Source organism: Arvicola amphibius, chromosome 12, assembly GCF_903992535.2.
Source record: "Arvicola amphibius chromosome 12, mArvAmp1.2, whole genome shotgun sequence".
Taxonomy (NCBI): Eukaryota; Metazoa; Chordata; class Mammalia; order Rodentia; family Cricetidae; genus Arvicola; species Arvicola amphibius.
In genome coordinates, this window is record NC_052058.2 from 165770631 (window position 1) to 165787312 (window position 16682).

A 16682-nucleotide genomic window follows, 5' to 3' on the forward strand; every position below is an offset into this window, starting at 1 on the left:
TGGAGAGAGAGACACACACGCTGAGCTGAGCCTGGGAGTAATTTCCCACGAGAAGGAGAGCACCGCCTGTCTTCAGGCCATGTCAAGTGTTAGCTGCCAGTTCTTAAGGACCAAGTCCTTACCAGGGTGAACACCGCAATCTGTGGCATGTTTTCATAAACACCCCTTCTCCAACTCCCCCTCCCCCCCACACACACAGCTAACCTCTGAAGGGCAGGTTCCTTGTATGTGACCGTTTCCCCACAGCAAACTCTTAAGAGGGTGCGGGTAAGGACAGGCTTTTCCCAGAGCTGTGAAGGGCCACTCACACACACCCCATGCTCTCCTCCTTCTGCACGAGGAAGTGCTGATCGAGGCTTACAACCCCAGCACGTTCATACATCCCGCCCCACAGTTACCATTCTCTGGCTAGGCCTTAGGATGTTTCCGAAGAGATGGCGCTGGTGGCTTGCTCAGGCCAGATAACACCAGAAGAAAGGAAGATGAGAACCCCATGTGTCTGGGGTCTGGATCTTTCCACTGGAAACACCTCTCATTCCCCTGCTTTTGTTCAACTAATCTACTCATCTCGGGAATCCCTTTCTTAAATGTTTTTACTGTCCTTTCTGAGCTCCTCCAATTCCCTGGAGTCCTCTCCAAGGACCCCTGTCCAAGCTCTGAGCTTCAGAAAGGTAGAGGTTAAGACTGTTGGCACACACACACACACACACAAAAAAAAAAAAAACCTGCTATAAATCTCTAGTTTAATCTAGTTTAATTGATACACACACTTGGCCTTGTGTACGGAACACACACACACACACACACACACACACACACACAGGTGTCTAGGGTAGCTTGACTCCCTTTACTAGAGACTACAGCTCGTGTAACCGGACCCTTCTTATAGACATTTTGTCCAAGTTCCAGGAACCTCCCTGAGATCCCCCTTTAGACGTTGAGAGTAGTCTTCCTGTTGTTGTTGAGAGCCACGTGACACTACTCAACCCCAGGTGGAATCCCTAAACCCTGCGTAGTCCAGACTTGTAAAACTCGTTCCACCCTCCCCCTCCCTTTTTTTGAGTCTCCTCAAATTATCCTATTTGAGTCTGCCATCTGTTTCCCGCAGAGCCTGGCAGGAAAAACCTTAGCCAAGTCTGAACAGAAAACTGGAGAGGAGGACTGGACACAGAAGGCAGGGGTTGGCTAAACGCCATCAGAAGTCTAGATGGACCAGGGTGGGGTGAGGGTGGGGACAGTAGGTGCATGCCCAGAAGTGCGTGGTGAGTGACCAGCGAAGGAAGGCCTATATGTGCAGGATGTCCCCGAGCAGGCCCATCCCCAATGGGGTATGTGTTTTCTCCCCCACAGGATGCGGGAGACCCCGGGGCGCGAGGAGTCGAAGCCGGGCATGGAGGCCCCGTGCGCGGCACCGTGCCACGCGCAGCGCATCCTGCAGACACTCAACGCGTACCGGCGGAGCGGCACCCTCACCGACGTGGTGCTGCGCGCTGGCGGCCGCGACTTCCCGTGCCACCGCGCCGCGCTCAGCGCTGCCAGCGCCCACTTCCGCGGCCTCTTCGCGACCGGCCGTCCCGAGCGTGCAGCGGCCGTGGTCCCGGTAGGACCCGAGGCGCCCGGGGCGGCGGCGGCGCTGGCCGTTGTGCTCGACTACGTGTACGGCGCGGGCGTGCGGCTACGCGCCGAGGAGGAGGCGACCGCGGTGCTGGCGCTGGCGGAGCGGCTGGGTGTGGCGGGGCTGCGCGAGGAGTGCGCTCGCTTCCTCGAGGGTCGCCTGAGGGCCGCCAACAGCCTGGCGCTGCGCCGCGTGGCCGCCGCCTTCTCGCTCGCCTCTCTGGCCGAGCGCTGCGGCCGCGTGCTGCGACAGGCCTTCGTGGAGGTGACCCGCCACGCCGACTTCCTGGAGCTGGCGCCCGACGAGGTGGCGGCGCTGCTGGCCGACCCCGCGCTGCGCGTGGCGCGCGAGGAGGCCGTGTTCGAGGCGGCCATGCGCTGGGTGCGCCACGACGCGCCCGCTCGCCGCGGGCACCTGCGTCTCCTGCTGGAGCACGTGCGCTTGCCGCTGCTGGCGCCCGCCTACTTTCTGGAGAAGGTGGAGGCCGACGAGCTGCTGCAGGCCTGCGGCGACTGCCGCCCGCTGCTGCTCGAGGCCCGCGCCTGCTTCATCCTGGGCCGGGAGGCAGGCGCACTGCGGGCCCGGCCGCGGAGGTATGGCCTCCCGCTTGCTAGCCTTGCGCCCCAGCGAGGCTGGCCTCGTACCTTCCCCAGCTTTGGTTCCTTTACTGCCCCCTCTTGAAATGTCACCGTTTCCTGGTACCTGGCGGTCTGCCTTGAAGAGTTAGGCTTGTGAGGGCAGGATGCATTCCAATTCCCGTACCCAATCCGCCATTCTGAGAAACGGGATCTGCTCTCTAGGGACCCACTGGCTAGTAAGACAAGCACACAAAGGCACGAGAAACATCCACTCCACCAGTGCAATGCCAGGCCCGGAGACTATAGGTGGGATAGTCCACCTTGGCCCTTCATACCTGAGTGACAGAAGACAGTGGTAAAGCTGTCTCTTACTTTGAGCACGAGTCCAAGGACACAAAATGGGTTAGGAAAGCACTTAGCTAGAGGGTACGGAAAACAGTGAGGCCAGAAACCCAAAGGGTCAATGGCGGAAAGTTTTGCAGGACGTCTGAGTAATCTTGCTCATGGCAATTCCCCATTAGGAGGGGCTGGGGGAAGAACACAGTACCTTAACTGTTAGGGATGGAGGATTCTTATCAGACCAAACTGAGCACGACTTAGCCCATAATCTACGAGCCCCTCATTTTTTGCCTCTGTAAAAGTGGCAATAATCCTAACAACCATCTGAAGGATTAAACGAAGGAAGGGGAAAGGCTTTGGGGAAAGTCTTTTTTCTGTAACTTAGAGGCCAGTAGACTAAGGTAAGAGTAACTCCCTTCTTATCCATAACCAGAGGTAAGGCTGAAAGTGATGGATTCCAGGGGCAGCTGCCAGGGCAGACAGAAGAGTAGCGGCATTGCATTGTGTGGTCCAAACAGTGAGAAAGAAACGGGGCTTGGAGTTGGACAGCCAGAAGAAAAGCAAACCCAAGGGCTAGAGATATAGCTTAGAGGCAACGCGTACTAGAGTTCTGATTCGGTAATCGCCAGCACCGTGCGGGAGGTGGAGGTGACTTGGAAAAGGGCCGCAGAGTGCGTGTACAGGTGTCGGGTTTCTCTTCACCCCAGATTCATGGACCTAGCCGAAATGATCGTGGTCATTGGAGGGTGTGACAGAAAGGGGCTTCTGAAGCTGCCTTTCGCCGATGCTTACCACCCAGAGAGTCAGCGCTGGACCCCGCTGCCCAGCCTGCCTGGGTACACACGTTCTGAATTTGCCTCCTGTGCGCTTCGAAATGACATTTACGTTTCTGGTGAGGGCACAACTGAAGTAGGAGCCTCCTGTCCCCCACTCCCCACATACACTCCTTATTTTCTCCTCCCCAGTCGGAAGGTGGGGGCCGGCTTTCCCATAATCCTCCTACAGTTGGTGGCTAAAACCGTGTGGTCCAGCACAGCTAGTCACCTGTGGGAAGTGTTGATGCTAGGCTTGGGACAGGAAGGCCTTAAACTGTGACTTTGCTCTGACAAGGCCACCTGGTCATTCCTGGTCCCTAACCTCATCCTCACTTCCTGTGTGGAAACTGTATAATAACCCCAGCACCTTGGAGAGATGAGGATGGCAAGGAAGTTACCCTGCTCCCCCCATCACACATTCTTTTTTTTTTCTTTTTCTTTTTGTTTTTTTCTTTCCTTTTTATCCTCCCATCACACATTCTTAAAGATTGTCTTGAGGATACCCCTCCCCGTTTGGTTCCCGGAGCACTAGTATCGCACCACAGGGCACCTGGTGAATGGCACCCTCCCCTCCCTGAATCTCTCTGATATCCTCTCCTTCCTTTCAGAGCACACCATCTGGGTGACAGGCCTAATCTGACCCCAGCCCAGTGAGAAAGCCTTCCTATGCTCTTACGCCTTCCCTTGGATTTAGGGGTGTTTCTGGCTCTTTGGGGACACTGGGAGTTAGTAAGAGAGCTAGGGGAAGACAACTGCTTCTTTCCCCATAGGAGGTCACATCAACAGCAGAGATGTCTGGATGTTTAGCTCCCATCTGCACACCTGGATCAAGGTTGCCTCCATGCACAAGGGCAGGTGGAGGCACAAGATGGTGGCCCTGCAAGGACAGGTAGGCACGCTCTGGCTGCTGCCCTGGGATCCTGGACGTAGATGATCCGGGGGAAGGAGGGATCCGAGGCTTCAGATTAGGAAGGACTTGCTCAAGATCATGTGATAGCCGGGCGGCGGTGGCGCATGCCTTTAATCCCAGCACTCGGGAGGCAGAGGCAGGCGGATCTCTGTGAGTTCGAGACCAGCCTGGTCTACAAGAGCTAGTTCCAGGACAGGCTCCAAAGCTACAGAGAACCCTGTCTCGAAAAACCAAAAAAAAAAAAAAGATCATGTGATAATGCTAACAGTCATCACAGCAGCTGGGCTTGGTGGCTCACACCTGTGATCTCAGCGCACGGGAGGCTGAGGCAAGAAGGTCATGAGTTGGATGCCAGCCCAGGCACCGTAGCAAGACCCTGTCTCAGCATCACCTCCCCTTCCTGATAAATAGCCATCACAGTGCGAATACAGTTCAGTGGCAAACGGTTTGGGTCGTGAGACCAAACAGACCAGATACTGAGTCTTGACGCTGCCTCTTACAAACAAAATACAGCCTGTTGTCTTTGTAAACTTCATTCTGCATCCAGAAACACACAGGAATCGGGTGCGTGGGTGGTTACCCTTAGTTACCACTCGAGTTATTACTAAAGCATCATCTGTAGCTGGAGTATTCCTCATTCGTCAGACACTTGTCTCCTGTCCCCGGCACTGAACAGGGAAGGGGGTTCCTGAACTAGGGAGAGAGGAACGTGGCCAGGCAGAGGCTGCGCTGAGATGCCCCTGGCGGGCTAACAGATTGGAGCGGTGGAGTGTTGTAGTCGCCTGTAGTTCTGAATCCCGGGTCTCTGGCTTTTGTCTTCGCCCTCAGCTCTTTGCAGTGGGTGGTTTCGATGGCCTGCGGCGCCTGCGCAGCGTTGAGCGCTACGACCCTTTCTCCAACACCTGGGAAGCCATGGCGCCCCTGCCGGAGGCCGTGAGCTCTGCAGCGGTGGCGCCCTGCGCTGGTCAGCTCTACGTGATTGGGGGCGCTGGGCAGGACGGTGTCAACACTGACAAGGTGGGCTCAGGCCTTGGGGGTAGGATTAGAGGCTGCAGGGAAACGGAGTGGCCTAGTGTGTGCAGGATAGATCTGGGATTGGCGTGAGACAATCTAATTTTCTGAATCCAGTCAGCTCTCCTCCGGTAATCATTCCCCAAATTTCAATTAAGGAAATGAGATGAACTCAGCCAGGCGCATGCCTTCAATCACAGCACTCAGGAGGCAAAGGCAGACAGATCCCCGAGTTCCAGGCCTGCCTAGTCTACAGAGCGACCGCCAGGACTACAGAGAAAACGGCTTGAAAAAACCGGGCGGTGGTGGTGCATGCCTTAAATTCCAGCACTCCAGAGGCAGAAATAGGTGGATTTTTGTGAGTTCGAGGCCAGCTTGATTCTTAGAGTGAGTTCCAGGACAGGCTCCAAAGCTACAGAGAAAAACCCTGTCTCGAAGAATCCAAGAGAGAGGGAGCGAGGGAGAGAGAAACTCAGAGGATACTCACTGAGACACCTGAACTCTTCTGATTGGGACCATCCATGTGGGTTTCATAGATTTTAAAAACTGAAAGACTGAGCCAGGCAGTGATGGTGCACGCCTTTAATCCCAGCACTAGGGAGGCAGAGGCAGGCGGATCTCTGAGTTTTGAGGACAGCCTGGTCTACAGAGTGAGTTCCAGGACAGCAAAGGCTGTTACACAGAGAAACCCTATCTTTACCCCCCCAAAAATAAAAAATAAAAATTAATTTTTTGAAAGATTGAGGCTGGAGGGATGGTTCAAAGGTTAGGAGTACTTGCCACTCATGCAAAGGACCAGTGTTTAGTTCCCAGCACCCATGCCAAGTGCTCACAACTGCCTTTCACTTTAATTACAGATCCAACATGTTCTTCTGGCCTCCGCAGCCACCCACAGGCATAGAGAGACACACATAAATAAAAATGACCTTATAAAAATTAGATGACAGAGGTACCATTGGTTAAAATGCTTTTCCTCCATTAAAAAAAAAAGCATCCATTATAAGCTGGGGTTATAGGATGCAGCAAGCTCTGGGTTTGATCCCCAGCACTGCGTAAACCAATCATAGTGGGATAAAAATTAGGGTAATCTGCCAGGTATTCCTAGAGACATGGGTGGAGAGCAGTTCTGCAGGTGAGGCTCGTTCACCACCGCTGTCCCTCCTGCAGGTGCAATGCTTTGACCCCAAGGAGGACCAGTGGAGTCTGCGGTCACCAGCACCCTTCCTGCAGCGGTGTCTGGATGCCGTCTCCCTGGAGGACACCATTTATGTGGTGGGCGGCCTCATGAGTAAGATTTTCACCTACGACCCTGGCACCGACGTCTGGGGAGAGGCAGCCGAGCTGCCAGGCCCTGTGGTAAGTGGGGGCTCCTGCACTGGCAGATCCAGGGGTGCAGACCCATTCCCCACTCCCGAGGCTCTGGAGCTTACGTACGACTCCGCGACTCCGCGCTAGAGAGCATCCCACAGTCCCCTTGCTTGTCCTCCCAGTGACAAATCACCTCTCATGAGAGGCTGGCCCAGGGCCATTGGTTGGGCTGTAGTCAGTCAGTATCTAGAATCCAAGTGCTATGATGTGTGTGTGTGGGGGGGGGGGTCTACCAAAAACGTACCAACTAGCAGGGAGTAGGCAAGGGACTTGCTAAGTTTCTTGCTCCAGTGACATCAGCGACCAGAGGTGCAAATCCTGGGTGTCCATAGACCCTTGTTTTCCCCCACCTGCTGCCCCAAGACTCCAGAGAAACTATAGAGATATATAATGGTCTCTGTCAGTTCTGGCCCTGGGTGATTTCAAGGCCTAGGTTCCTGGCTTTGAATAAGACTGCAGGATGGTGTTACTGTTTGCATGCATACGATCTTCTAGCCATGGTTGTTAGATCAAGTGAAGGATATCCCACGTACAATGTCAGTGACGAAGGTGGTTGCTCTTTGAACTGTTGCAGATGAGACCTAAGACACAGAGCAGGTGACTTGTCCAGGCCACTTATTTAATAAGGGTCAGGTTCACCCAATTATTTTGTCTCCATCCAGATTGCCTTGTCAGTCCGTAGGGCAAGGTTCTGCTATGTGGCATGGCCAGCTAGAACCAAGAGAGTCCCTGGCCGCATCCCAGTTAACTGTCTGTCTGTTTGTCCACTCAGGAGAGCTGTGGTGTGACGGTGTGTGACGGGAAGGTCCACATCCTTGGTGGGCGGGACGAACATGGGGAGAGCACCAATAGTGTCTTCGCCTTTGATCCTGGCAGTGGGCAGGTGGAAGCCCAGCCATCACTGCAACGCTGCACCAGCTCGCACGGCTGCGTCACCATTGTCCAGAGCCTGAGCCGATGACTGGGACAGCCTGAACCAGGAAACTGGGCACGGCAGTTGGCTCTTCCTGGAACTTCCTGTGAATAGTCCTTATTGCCCTTTTTCTTGTAGAAATAAAACGTTTTTCAGAAGTTGGGTGTGTTCCAGCCTGTGCCTATCAGTTCCTTCCTGCTTTTGCAGCTTGCCAGGACTCCTCTGCCACTGTAGGCCACCAGACAGCCATACTTACTTAGACTTCTGTATGAAGAGGAACTGCTGTTCTGGACACTGGGAAGTACATTTGGCACCAGGACAAAGGTGCCAGCAGATTCTGTCTGGCGAGGCTCTACTTTTTAAGTTCCCCTCCACCTCTCCAAATGACACTAATCCAGATGATTTATTCATCTACCCGATGGACCCTATTTCTTTCTGAATTTTACCCACTTACTATAGTGAGTGCATGTTGTATGTACACATGTGCATGAAGTACACGCAGAGGCCAGAGGACAACTGTGGATTCTGTTCTCTTATCTTTACCTGAGTTCTGGGTATCCCAACTCAGGTCATCGGGCAGCATGGCAAGCACTTTGCCAGCTGGGCCATTGTCACCTGTCCTCATTCAATGCTGACACTGAGGGCGAGGTCTCAGTGTAGCAGTTACGGAGGAATGTCTGCATCCAGCTGCTAGCACACCCATTACCTCTCCTTTCATTAATGTAGACATGTATTCTACTTTTTATTTTACTGTGTCATGGTACCCGTCTGGTGGTCAGATGACCAAACTGTGAAAGTTGGTTCTCTCCTCCTAACATGTGGGTTCCAGGGACCTAACTCCAACCAGCAGGCTTAGCTGCAGCAGGAGCCTTTATACACCGAGCCATCTCTCCAGGCCCAGCATTTTTGTTTCAGGGTGAAAGGCACCACAGCGACAGGCCAGGGTGTACCTGGTGAGACACAACTCTGAGGCCACTATACACATGGTGTGGCCCACAGCTCCAGAGCAGTGACAAACTGCTGGATGGGGGAAAGGGGAAAACACACCAGAGATCCGAGACTGTTTCCAGGGATGCTGCAGACCCAGGTACTGGCTGGCCCCATCTGCAGGCCCTCGTTTGCACTCAGATTGCCTTTTGAAGAGGAGCCTGTCTCCCATCCTCAAAGCCCCAGGGCCATCCATGTCTGGAGCTGGGGCTGGCCCATCACAGCCAGACACAAAGGCTCTGATCCCAGCTGAGCTCCAGTACCACAGATTAAGGGACTGGCCATCTGGACACAGCTGATAATGGCAGCAGGGGGAGGAGGACAGACTAGCACCACTGAGACTGTCCCCACCGCAAGGGGACATGCAGGACAAAGCAAGGGTACCTACCACATGTATACCCAGGAACAATAGGAGCCCATGCAGGGTCAACTCTTCTAAAGGATATGGTGTCTCCCCTGGCTGGACACTTCCTGAGGGCCAAGCAGTGACCAACCCCAAGCTTCCCACTCAGATTCCCCTAAGGACCCTCTTTAAATTGTATCCAGTGTGTGACTGCTGTTCTGTGCACGCACCCTCTGCTGGGACAGAGACAAGCAACCGCCACAGCACCCTTCCACTGGAAAACACCAGGTGGAACTCCTGTCACTCATCAGATCAGATGAATGCAGGGGCATACAACAGCGCTTCAGTCCGGAGGGACGCTAGTGAGTCACAGTAGCACCACTGAGCTCAAACCCAGAGACCCACAGGAGACAACTGACCCCAGTTGTCCTCTGCAAATGCTGACTGGAGGGCAAAATGCAGGCATTTTTACTAGAGATTGAACCCAGGACCTTAACCATGCCAGGAAAGTGCCAAATTTCTAAAGCCATGTATTAAGTCATTGCAATTGATGTTTACAGACCTGTGGATGAAAATGTTTCAATTGTGGAACAAAGAAATTCAGCAGTACATGTAAGTGGCTAGAGAATATTACAGACTTAAAAACTGGAATCAGTGCTTTTCAAGATTTAACTAGAGAGCACTTGAGTTATTTATTGCACTTGTGGACACATTATTAGTTCTACACTATAGAGTGAGTACCAGGCAAGCTTCAACTATGTCACAAAAAGATACCAAAGAAAACAGTGAGGATGATGGGTTGTTCATTGTTCCCAGTGTATCTTTCTCTTGTAGGCTGGGGGTAGGGTGGGCAGAAGACACGTTTTCAGAGCTACCCAGGGCTCTGCAGTTTTGTTTGTAATTAGGACACCTTGGGAGTGGCTAATGTCACTTCCAACTTAGTCTGATGTTAACTCACAAACTGGAAGTGAAGACTTGAGGTGAACCTCAGAGGAATAAATACACTCCCTTACACAGCAAAGGCTAGGCTTGCTGTTAACCAGCTAACAATAGAATTTGCCCAATACAAAGATATTGCTAGAGGACCCAAGGGGTTATAATCTCACTTCACACACTACAGCTTTGATAAAAAAACATTTTTAGCATCAAAATCTAATAGCCCTAAGGAAGAAACAGTACTGGAAACCACCAAGCAGGCAGGGAGGCAGAGGCAGGCTGAGTTCAAGGCCTGTCCAGTCTACAGAGGGTTCCAGGACAGCCAGGGATACAGGGAAACCATCAGGCAGAAGTAGGTGGTCTGAGTTGCAGACCAGTCAGGAACGTGACCCTGCCTCAAAACCAAAACCCACAGGGTCATGCTTCTGCTCAACAGCACCACCTAGAACAAGTACCTGAAAGGCTTCAGCTACCAGCAACTGGGAGCTTCCTGTGAGTTCCATCTATGAGATCTGGTGCCCTCTTCTAGTGTGTAGGCACCAACACTGCACATCTGCACCCAACATGTATGGAATTAAGTTAGTTAATAGCTGCTGGCCTTTTGGACTAGTCAGGCTGCACCCCAGGCCCTTGACACCTTCATCCCAAGTCTTCTCTCAGAGTATAGAATTTCCAAGCTAACTTTAATTCCTTACAAAAAATACATCAATAGTAAATGCTTTTAAGACATTATGATAAATATGCTGCCAATATTTTCTGCATTAACCATATTTTCCAAAACATAATGGCTAAGTACAAGACTTAGAAATGTGGATTCATTCTAAAGACAGCTTTATACTACTTCAAACTTCTCAAGTTCAAAGGCATGAGAAATTCTTTTTATTTTAGGAAAGCTGAGATTAAGACACCACTGCATGATAAAACATGGGCCAATCTACTTTGTACTTGCAGGGTAAGTGTCACAGGCCTTCACAGAAAGCAATTACCCACCAAGCCATCTTGCTGGCCCACCCACGATTTCTTACACGCCAGGGGGAAGGTATCACACATGTAGCCCTCCAGGCTGGGGACATAGCTCAACAATACAGCACACGCTTACTGTCTGCAAGGACCTGGGTTCCATCATGAGCACCAAAACCTAACTGCTCTCCAACCCTGAACTGTGCAACACAGGGTCCTCCACCAGCCGTCATAGACCCAAGACTCCTCCAGTCAGCTCTGCTCAAGCCCTCCAGCTTAAACCAACAGGATAAGCAACACTTCTCAGGCCAACATAGCTCAGTCACAGTTGAACACTGGACACAATCCAGTCAGGCCTTATGGTTTTGTGCAAGATTTTATTAAACATCTGTACAGGACAACATCCAGCCTCCAGATGCAGTTGCCAAGACCCTGAAACCAAATAAAACAATGTAAGAAAAAACTCATTCGAGTGCTTTCATTTATTACAAAGTGTACGCTCCCATGCAGGGTTTGACTTAAACATACCCAGCACAAGACTGCTAAAGGGTGGATTGAGTAACAAGAGTATCTGGAAACTCTTGAGCAAAGGCAGTGAAGGTAAACACTCATCCTGACAGGTTTGTGGGGTTGTCCACCACATTCCAACTCTTCCTCCCACAGTAAGTTCTGACAGTGTGTAAGTGATTACACACACCGAAACATCAGAAGTAACAGACAAAACAAAGCCCCAAACAGGTCCCAGGGAGGTCCCGCAGACATACCCGTTACGCTGTAGGCACTGGCTGGGGCATGGCAGGCGGCTCCGGCTTCCCGCCCTTCTGCTCTGAGATGGGGGTGGTGGGCAAGATTTCGTCCTTTGGCTCCACAATGCTCACGTGATCGGGCAGAGGCTTCTTGGGGCCGATCTTGCCACTGGGGTCCCAGGGCAGCATGATCTTCACTTTGATGCCCAGCACACCTACAAGGCACCAGGGCTAAAACTGAGCTGGGATTTTACCAGCTGCAAGGAGACGGTGACACCTACTGCCACGCGGCCCTTCTCAGACAAATGCCTCTAAATCAATCAGTGCGCAGGACACTTCTGCCAGAGGAACCATGCACAGCACCACAGAACATGGCACTGACAAGGCCCAAGAGCAGGGCGTGACCTTTCTGACTCGTCATCGTGTCATCACCGAAGGGCACAACGAGACAGGGACAACGCAATTCTTCGTAGCTCCTTCCACGGCCGTCTGCTAGTCTACCCCAGGCATTCCGAGCCACCCAGCTCTCCGTAGCTCAGCTACAGCGCTTAGGCCCCGGCTCCCTCCCCAGCACAGCTGCTCACCCTGTCTGAGGAGCACATGGCGCACTGCGGTGTCAACGTAGTAGTTGACAGGGTCTCCGCTGTGGATCATCAGACCATCCACGAACTTCATGGACTTGGCCCTCTGCCCTCGGAGCTTCCCAGACACCACGACCTCGCAGCCCTTGGCCCCACTCTCCATGATGAACCGAAGCACACCATAGCAGGCCCTTAGGAAGAAACCATTGGTTAGCACCAAAGACACAACCTGTCTGTCCCTCCCACCAAGTTTAAAAGATTTGGCTATCCCTTTAGTAACTCTCCAATGGTAGCTCGGGGAAACCACCAGACTTCAGCCAAAACAAGTTTGCTGCCCAGATGCTTTCCCGCCTGTCTTGTGTTAGAATCGGCTCTGAATGAACTCTGTATACCGTGCCCAGCTCCTTCTCCAGGCCATCATCCGGGCTAGCCAAGCGCAAGCACAGGAATTTCTTCACATCTTTATCTACTATTTCTATGTGTACATGTGTGACGGAGGCCAGAGGACAACTATGGAGTCATGTTTCCACTATATGGGTTCAGGGGAATTGAACAGGGTTGTCAGGCTTGCCTTTGTCTTGGCGACAAGCACCTTTGTCTGCTGTTAGAGATACTTTTTGGAGACTAGGTCTCACTACATAGTCCTGTTTGGAATTTCTGCCACATTTGGCAGAAACAGGTTATTTTGGTGGAAAAAAAGGCTTGCTAAGTGGCTCCAGGGACCACCCTAGCTGAGAGGCATAGGAAGAGCCTCTAACATTAGCCGCCTTGATTCTCAGAGAACCAGAAAACTTTTATGCCTTTCAAACACTAAGATTAAAAAGCAAAAAGATTAGGTGTGGTGGCTTACTTAATTCCAGCACTAGGGAGGAAGGCGGATCTGAATTGAAGCCAGTCTGAATTCTAGACAGTCAAGCCCATGCAGACAAACCACCTCAAAAAGAACCCTGCCCCACCAGGCAAGGTAGTGAAGGCCTTTTAATTTTGGTGGGCCATCTCAGAATTAAAGGCCAGCTAGAGTCACAGTTGAGACCCTATGTCTCAAAACATAAACTTGGTCTTCTCATAACGAAGGCAGGGCAGAACAGATTTTTGTAAGACGAAGTCAAACCAGCTCAGGCAGGGTCCATACCCTCACATCACTTAGTGCCACACAACTTATAGAACTGTTATCTTTATAATCCTCACAAATGTAAATGTATTAGATACGCACTGACTTCTAACTTGTTTTGAAACATGTGATGTCCCAGAAGCTGTATCTACTAACTATGGATACCCACACAGGAACATCGACAGGATGCTTCACCGCCCACCTATCAAGGGTGCTTTCTAAACCTCACAAAGAACCAACAGATATACCCTCCCCTATATGATTTTTTTTCTTGTTACATTCTCAATGTACCCAAATATCCCCATTATAGTATTGACCATTCTTTAAGGGCTCATGCTATTAACCCAGACTGGCCTGTAACTAAGCAACCCACCTCCTGGTCTCTCAAGTGTTGGGATTATAGGCAAGTGCCACCCACTAGGTCTTGTTGGCCCAATTTTTCAGGGGGGCGGGGCTCCTTATTGTCACACCAGCAGAGACTAGATGATCCTGTCACTGAAGAGTTATCTGCTACCAAAGTGTCAGGCACACACTGATGCACAGCAGGGCACGACCTCCAAGTCCTGGACACTCACCTTCGCACAGCAAGCCCTCCGAGGAGTTTGTAACGTAGAGACTCAGCCTGAGCAATGGCACACAGACCTCTTGTGGCCACCTTTTCTGCATAAAGCTTTAAAAGAAGCAAGGGATGTATTTACTACTTAGCAGTTTTCATTAAAGCCATTCTAATACCCCTTAAATACCTCATTGCCCTTCTCGGGTTCCCCACAACCACACTAGGGAGAGCGATGGGATAGATAGCCAATCCACCCATGTATTGTTTTTATATACAAATGGGAGTGAAAAGCACTTCAGCCACCAGAATACTCCCACAAATTTAGTAATATCATTTGTAGTTTAAGACAGCACTGACTGGCTCTGCCCTTGCCACCACCCTGCCTTCTGGGTGCCAGGATAAAAAAAGGTATGCCCCCTGCCATGCATGGCAATCACACTACTTGAAGTATCAATCCATGTAGAATATTCATCGGCCACGCCAAAGGCTTCCAGAAGTACCATTCTACATTTAGAAACAACATCTAAATCCAGTCAACAACAGCCCTGGATATAAGCAGGAGACCTCACCTCCACACTGCCCTCGGGGAAGCCGAACCTCTTCTGGACCACTGCAGTCAGCTCTCTGATCCGGCGACCCTTCTCACCAAGAACATTCTGTGTTCTGCAAAGAAGAAAAGTTATATAATTCACTCAACGCCTCATGAGCCATCTATCACTCTGCAAGAACACATGGTAAATGCAAAGGATTAAGGTAAAGTCTTCTCAAATGAGTTTTTTTTTTTAAAGCAACTGAGCCAGGCGGTGGTGGCATACACCTTTAATCGCAGCACTCGGGAGGCAGAGGCAGGCAGATGTCTGAGTTCGAGGCCAGCCTGGTCTACAAGAGCTAGTTCCAGGACAGGCTCTAGAAACTACAGGGAAACCCTGTCTTTAAAAAACAAAACAAAAAAAAGCCGGGCGGTGGTGGCGCACGCCTTTAATCCCAGCACTCGGGAGGCAGAGGCAGGCGGATCTCTGTGAGTTCGAGACCAGCCTGGTCTACAAGAGCTAGCTCCAGGACAGGCTCTAAAGCTGCAGAGAAACCCTGTCTCGAAAAACCAAAAAAAAAAAAAAAAGAAAAAAAAAAGAAAAAAAGGCAACTACATTCACCAAGGCCAGGTTCACAGTTTGAACGTCCCAAATTTACACACCCATCTTAGTACACACAGTGATTACAGGTGACAGCTGAAGTAAACTCCATTTTTTTTTACCTGGTGGCTAAAATAATGATTTCTGTTCTGGTTGGTGTGACTCGGACTTCAACCCCGGAGTAGCCATCTTCAGCCAGTTCCCGAGTGAGAAACTCATTCAGTTCGGCTTTGAAAATGCCATCGGCCACAAACTAAACCAAAGAAATTACGTCCAGAGTTAAGACAAGGTGCAAGTTTCCCTTAGAGCCAGCGCTACCCCAGTGGCCCTGCAGGAAGGCAGACAACCCTTCTCAGACAAATGCCTCTAGGTCATCTTGAGGAAGTTTCTTTGACCGGTGCTTTCAGCTGAGCCACAGAACGCGGCACAGTGAGGCCTCCTGGACAAAAGACAACACCTCCTCTTCAGACTCGTCATCACCTCTTCATCGAAGGGTTTGAGGACACACGCAGAACAAGAACCTATTCTCGAACGGCACCTCTGCAGCTCACTGAGCACAGCGAGGACAGTGTGTGTAACTAGGTCTACCTGGAGAAAGACGGCAGATCCTAACTCAACACAGCATGGTGGATAACAGCTTTACGGTCTTGCGTGCATGAGCACAACGACAGGCCATCTATTCCTAAACCCGATGGCCTTCACACTTCTTCCCCACGGAAGGACCAAGTCTGGGGCGCTGCAGGTCCCCGGAGGGAGCGCGGCGCCAACAGTCAGCAGCCTTCCAACTTAGGCAGCTTTCAAGACGACGGAGAAGGTACTGCTAAACTTAACTGCCCTTACCATACATACTGCATGAGTTCACGCCCTCAAACTAATCCCGGCGACCAAGAAACGCTCCATGCAGGCGCCCGGTGCTGCCCTCGGCCCAGATCCTCCCCAGCCACACTGCGCTAGCCCGGAGCCGGCCCGACACCCCATCCACGTCCATCCGCGGCCCGCAGAGACGCCAGACGGCAGCACCCGCCCCCCGGGATCCGTCGCGGGGACGCGAGTCTCACTGTGGCAGCCGCAGCAGGCGCCGCGAGGCCCCGCGCCGGGCCCCGATGCTCACCTTCCTCTTCTTAGAAATCTGCACCGCCATCTTGCCGCCGCGCGCCCCCGAGCGGAAAGGAAGTGGCTCGCGGGCGGAAGTGGGTATAAAGGGCGCGGAGCGACGACGGCGCGACGGCGACGCTCGCCAGTGCTCATGGGAAATGAAGTCTCGCAGTCGTAAAGGCGAAAAAAGAGGGGGGGGGGGAGAAAGGAAGGGTAACCTAGCAACCCGTAGTGTAGGCGGAACAGGAAATGCAAATCTAATTCTGGTCTGAAAAAAAAATATCAGTGTTCTCTAGCGCGGAGCATACCTGTGATTCCATCACTATAGAGGTGGAGGCTGGAGGGTCGGAGCAGAAATCCAAGGTCATTCTCGACTAAACGTAGCGAGTTCGACGCTACCTTGGGCTGGTACATGAGACCCCGACTCAAAAATAAACAAAAACTTTGAAGAGAGCAACCGTGAGGCAAGAGATGCAAACCACAGGTATAAACACACACTAGCAGAGTTTACCCAGCATGGAACCTTGTTGCTTACACCTTCAAGACCACACTAATGAAAACTTTCATTGAAATTCATTTAGGGAACCAGCCTGCTGGCTCAGTAGGTAAAGGCGTCTGATTTCGACCCCCCATCACCCAGAGGTCAAGAGAGAGAGCTGACTTCATAGGGTTATCCTGGGACCTTTCC

General features: G+C 51.8%; 2 protein-coding genes and 2 non-coding genes across 4 annotated transcripts; 1 reads left to right on the plus strand and 3 right to left on the minus strand.

The window, feature by feature from the left end:
- Positions 1-1351: 1351 nt before the first annotated feature.
- Klhl35 (kelch like family member 35) lies at positions 1352-7597 on the plus strand. Its single transcript, XM_038313355.1, has 6 exons — positions 1352-2208; positions 3240-3424; positions 4118-4236; positions 5086-5274; positions 6436-6624; positions 7409-7597. The coding sequence occupies exons 1-6, from the start codon at positions 1352-1354 to the stop codon at positions 7595-7597; spliced, it is 1728 nt and encodes a 575-aa protein (XP_038169283.1).
- A 3535-nt stretch (positions 7598-11132) lies between these two features.
- On the minus strand, positions 11133-16130 carry Rps3 (ribosomal protein S3). Its single transcript, XM_038313626.1, has 7 exons — positions 16011-16130; positions 15022-15152; positions 14339-14432; positions 13789-13883; positions 12106-12293; positions 11540-11736; positions 11133-11207 (listed from the first exon to the last, which is right to left on the minus strand). Exons 1-6 carry the CDS (start codon positions 16038-16040, stop codon positions 11543-11545), a joined length of 732 nt encoding a protein of 243 aa, XP_038169554.1. The 5' UTR covers positions 16041-16130; the 3' UTR covers positions 11133-11207; positions 11540-11542.
- Positions 11814-11958, minus strand: LOC119803173. The gene has a single exon (XR_005283580.1). It is a non-coding gene; the product is annotated as a small nucleolar RNA SNORD15 (small nucleolar RNA).
- On the minus strand, positions 15247-15392 carry LOC119803174. The gene has a single exon (XR_005283581.1). It is a non-coding gene; the product is annotated as a small nucleolar RNA SNORD15 (small nucleolar RNA).
- Positions 16131-16682: the final 552 nt, after the last annotated feature.

Bases quoted from the DNA above. Each gene is read 5' to 3' on its own strand.
- Klhl35 (XM_038313355.1), top strand. From the start codon at position 1,352: ATGCGGGAGACCCCGGGGCGCGAGGAGTCGAAGCCGGGCATGGAGGCC. The intron at 2,209-3,239 runs GTATGGCCTCCC...TCTTCACCCCAG, and splicing joins CTGCGGGCCCGGCCGCGGAG to ATTCATGGACCTAGCCGAAA. The intron at 6,625-7,408 runs GTAAGTGGGGGC...TTGTCCACTCAG, and splicing joins CCGAGCTGCCAGGCCCTGTG to GAGAGCTGTGGTGTGACGGT.
- Rps3 (XM_038313626.1), bottom strand. From the start codon at position 16,040: ATGGCGGTGCAGATTTCTAAGAAGAGGAAG. The intron at 15,153-16,010 runs GTGAGCATCGGG...TCTTTGGTTTAG, and splicing joins AGATTTCTAAGAAGAGGAAG to TTTGTGGCCGATGGCATTTT. The intron at 11,737-12,105 runs GTGAGCAGCTGT...GGTGCCTTGTAG, and splicing joins CCATGTGCTCCTCAGACAGG to GTGTGCTGGGCATCAAAGTG.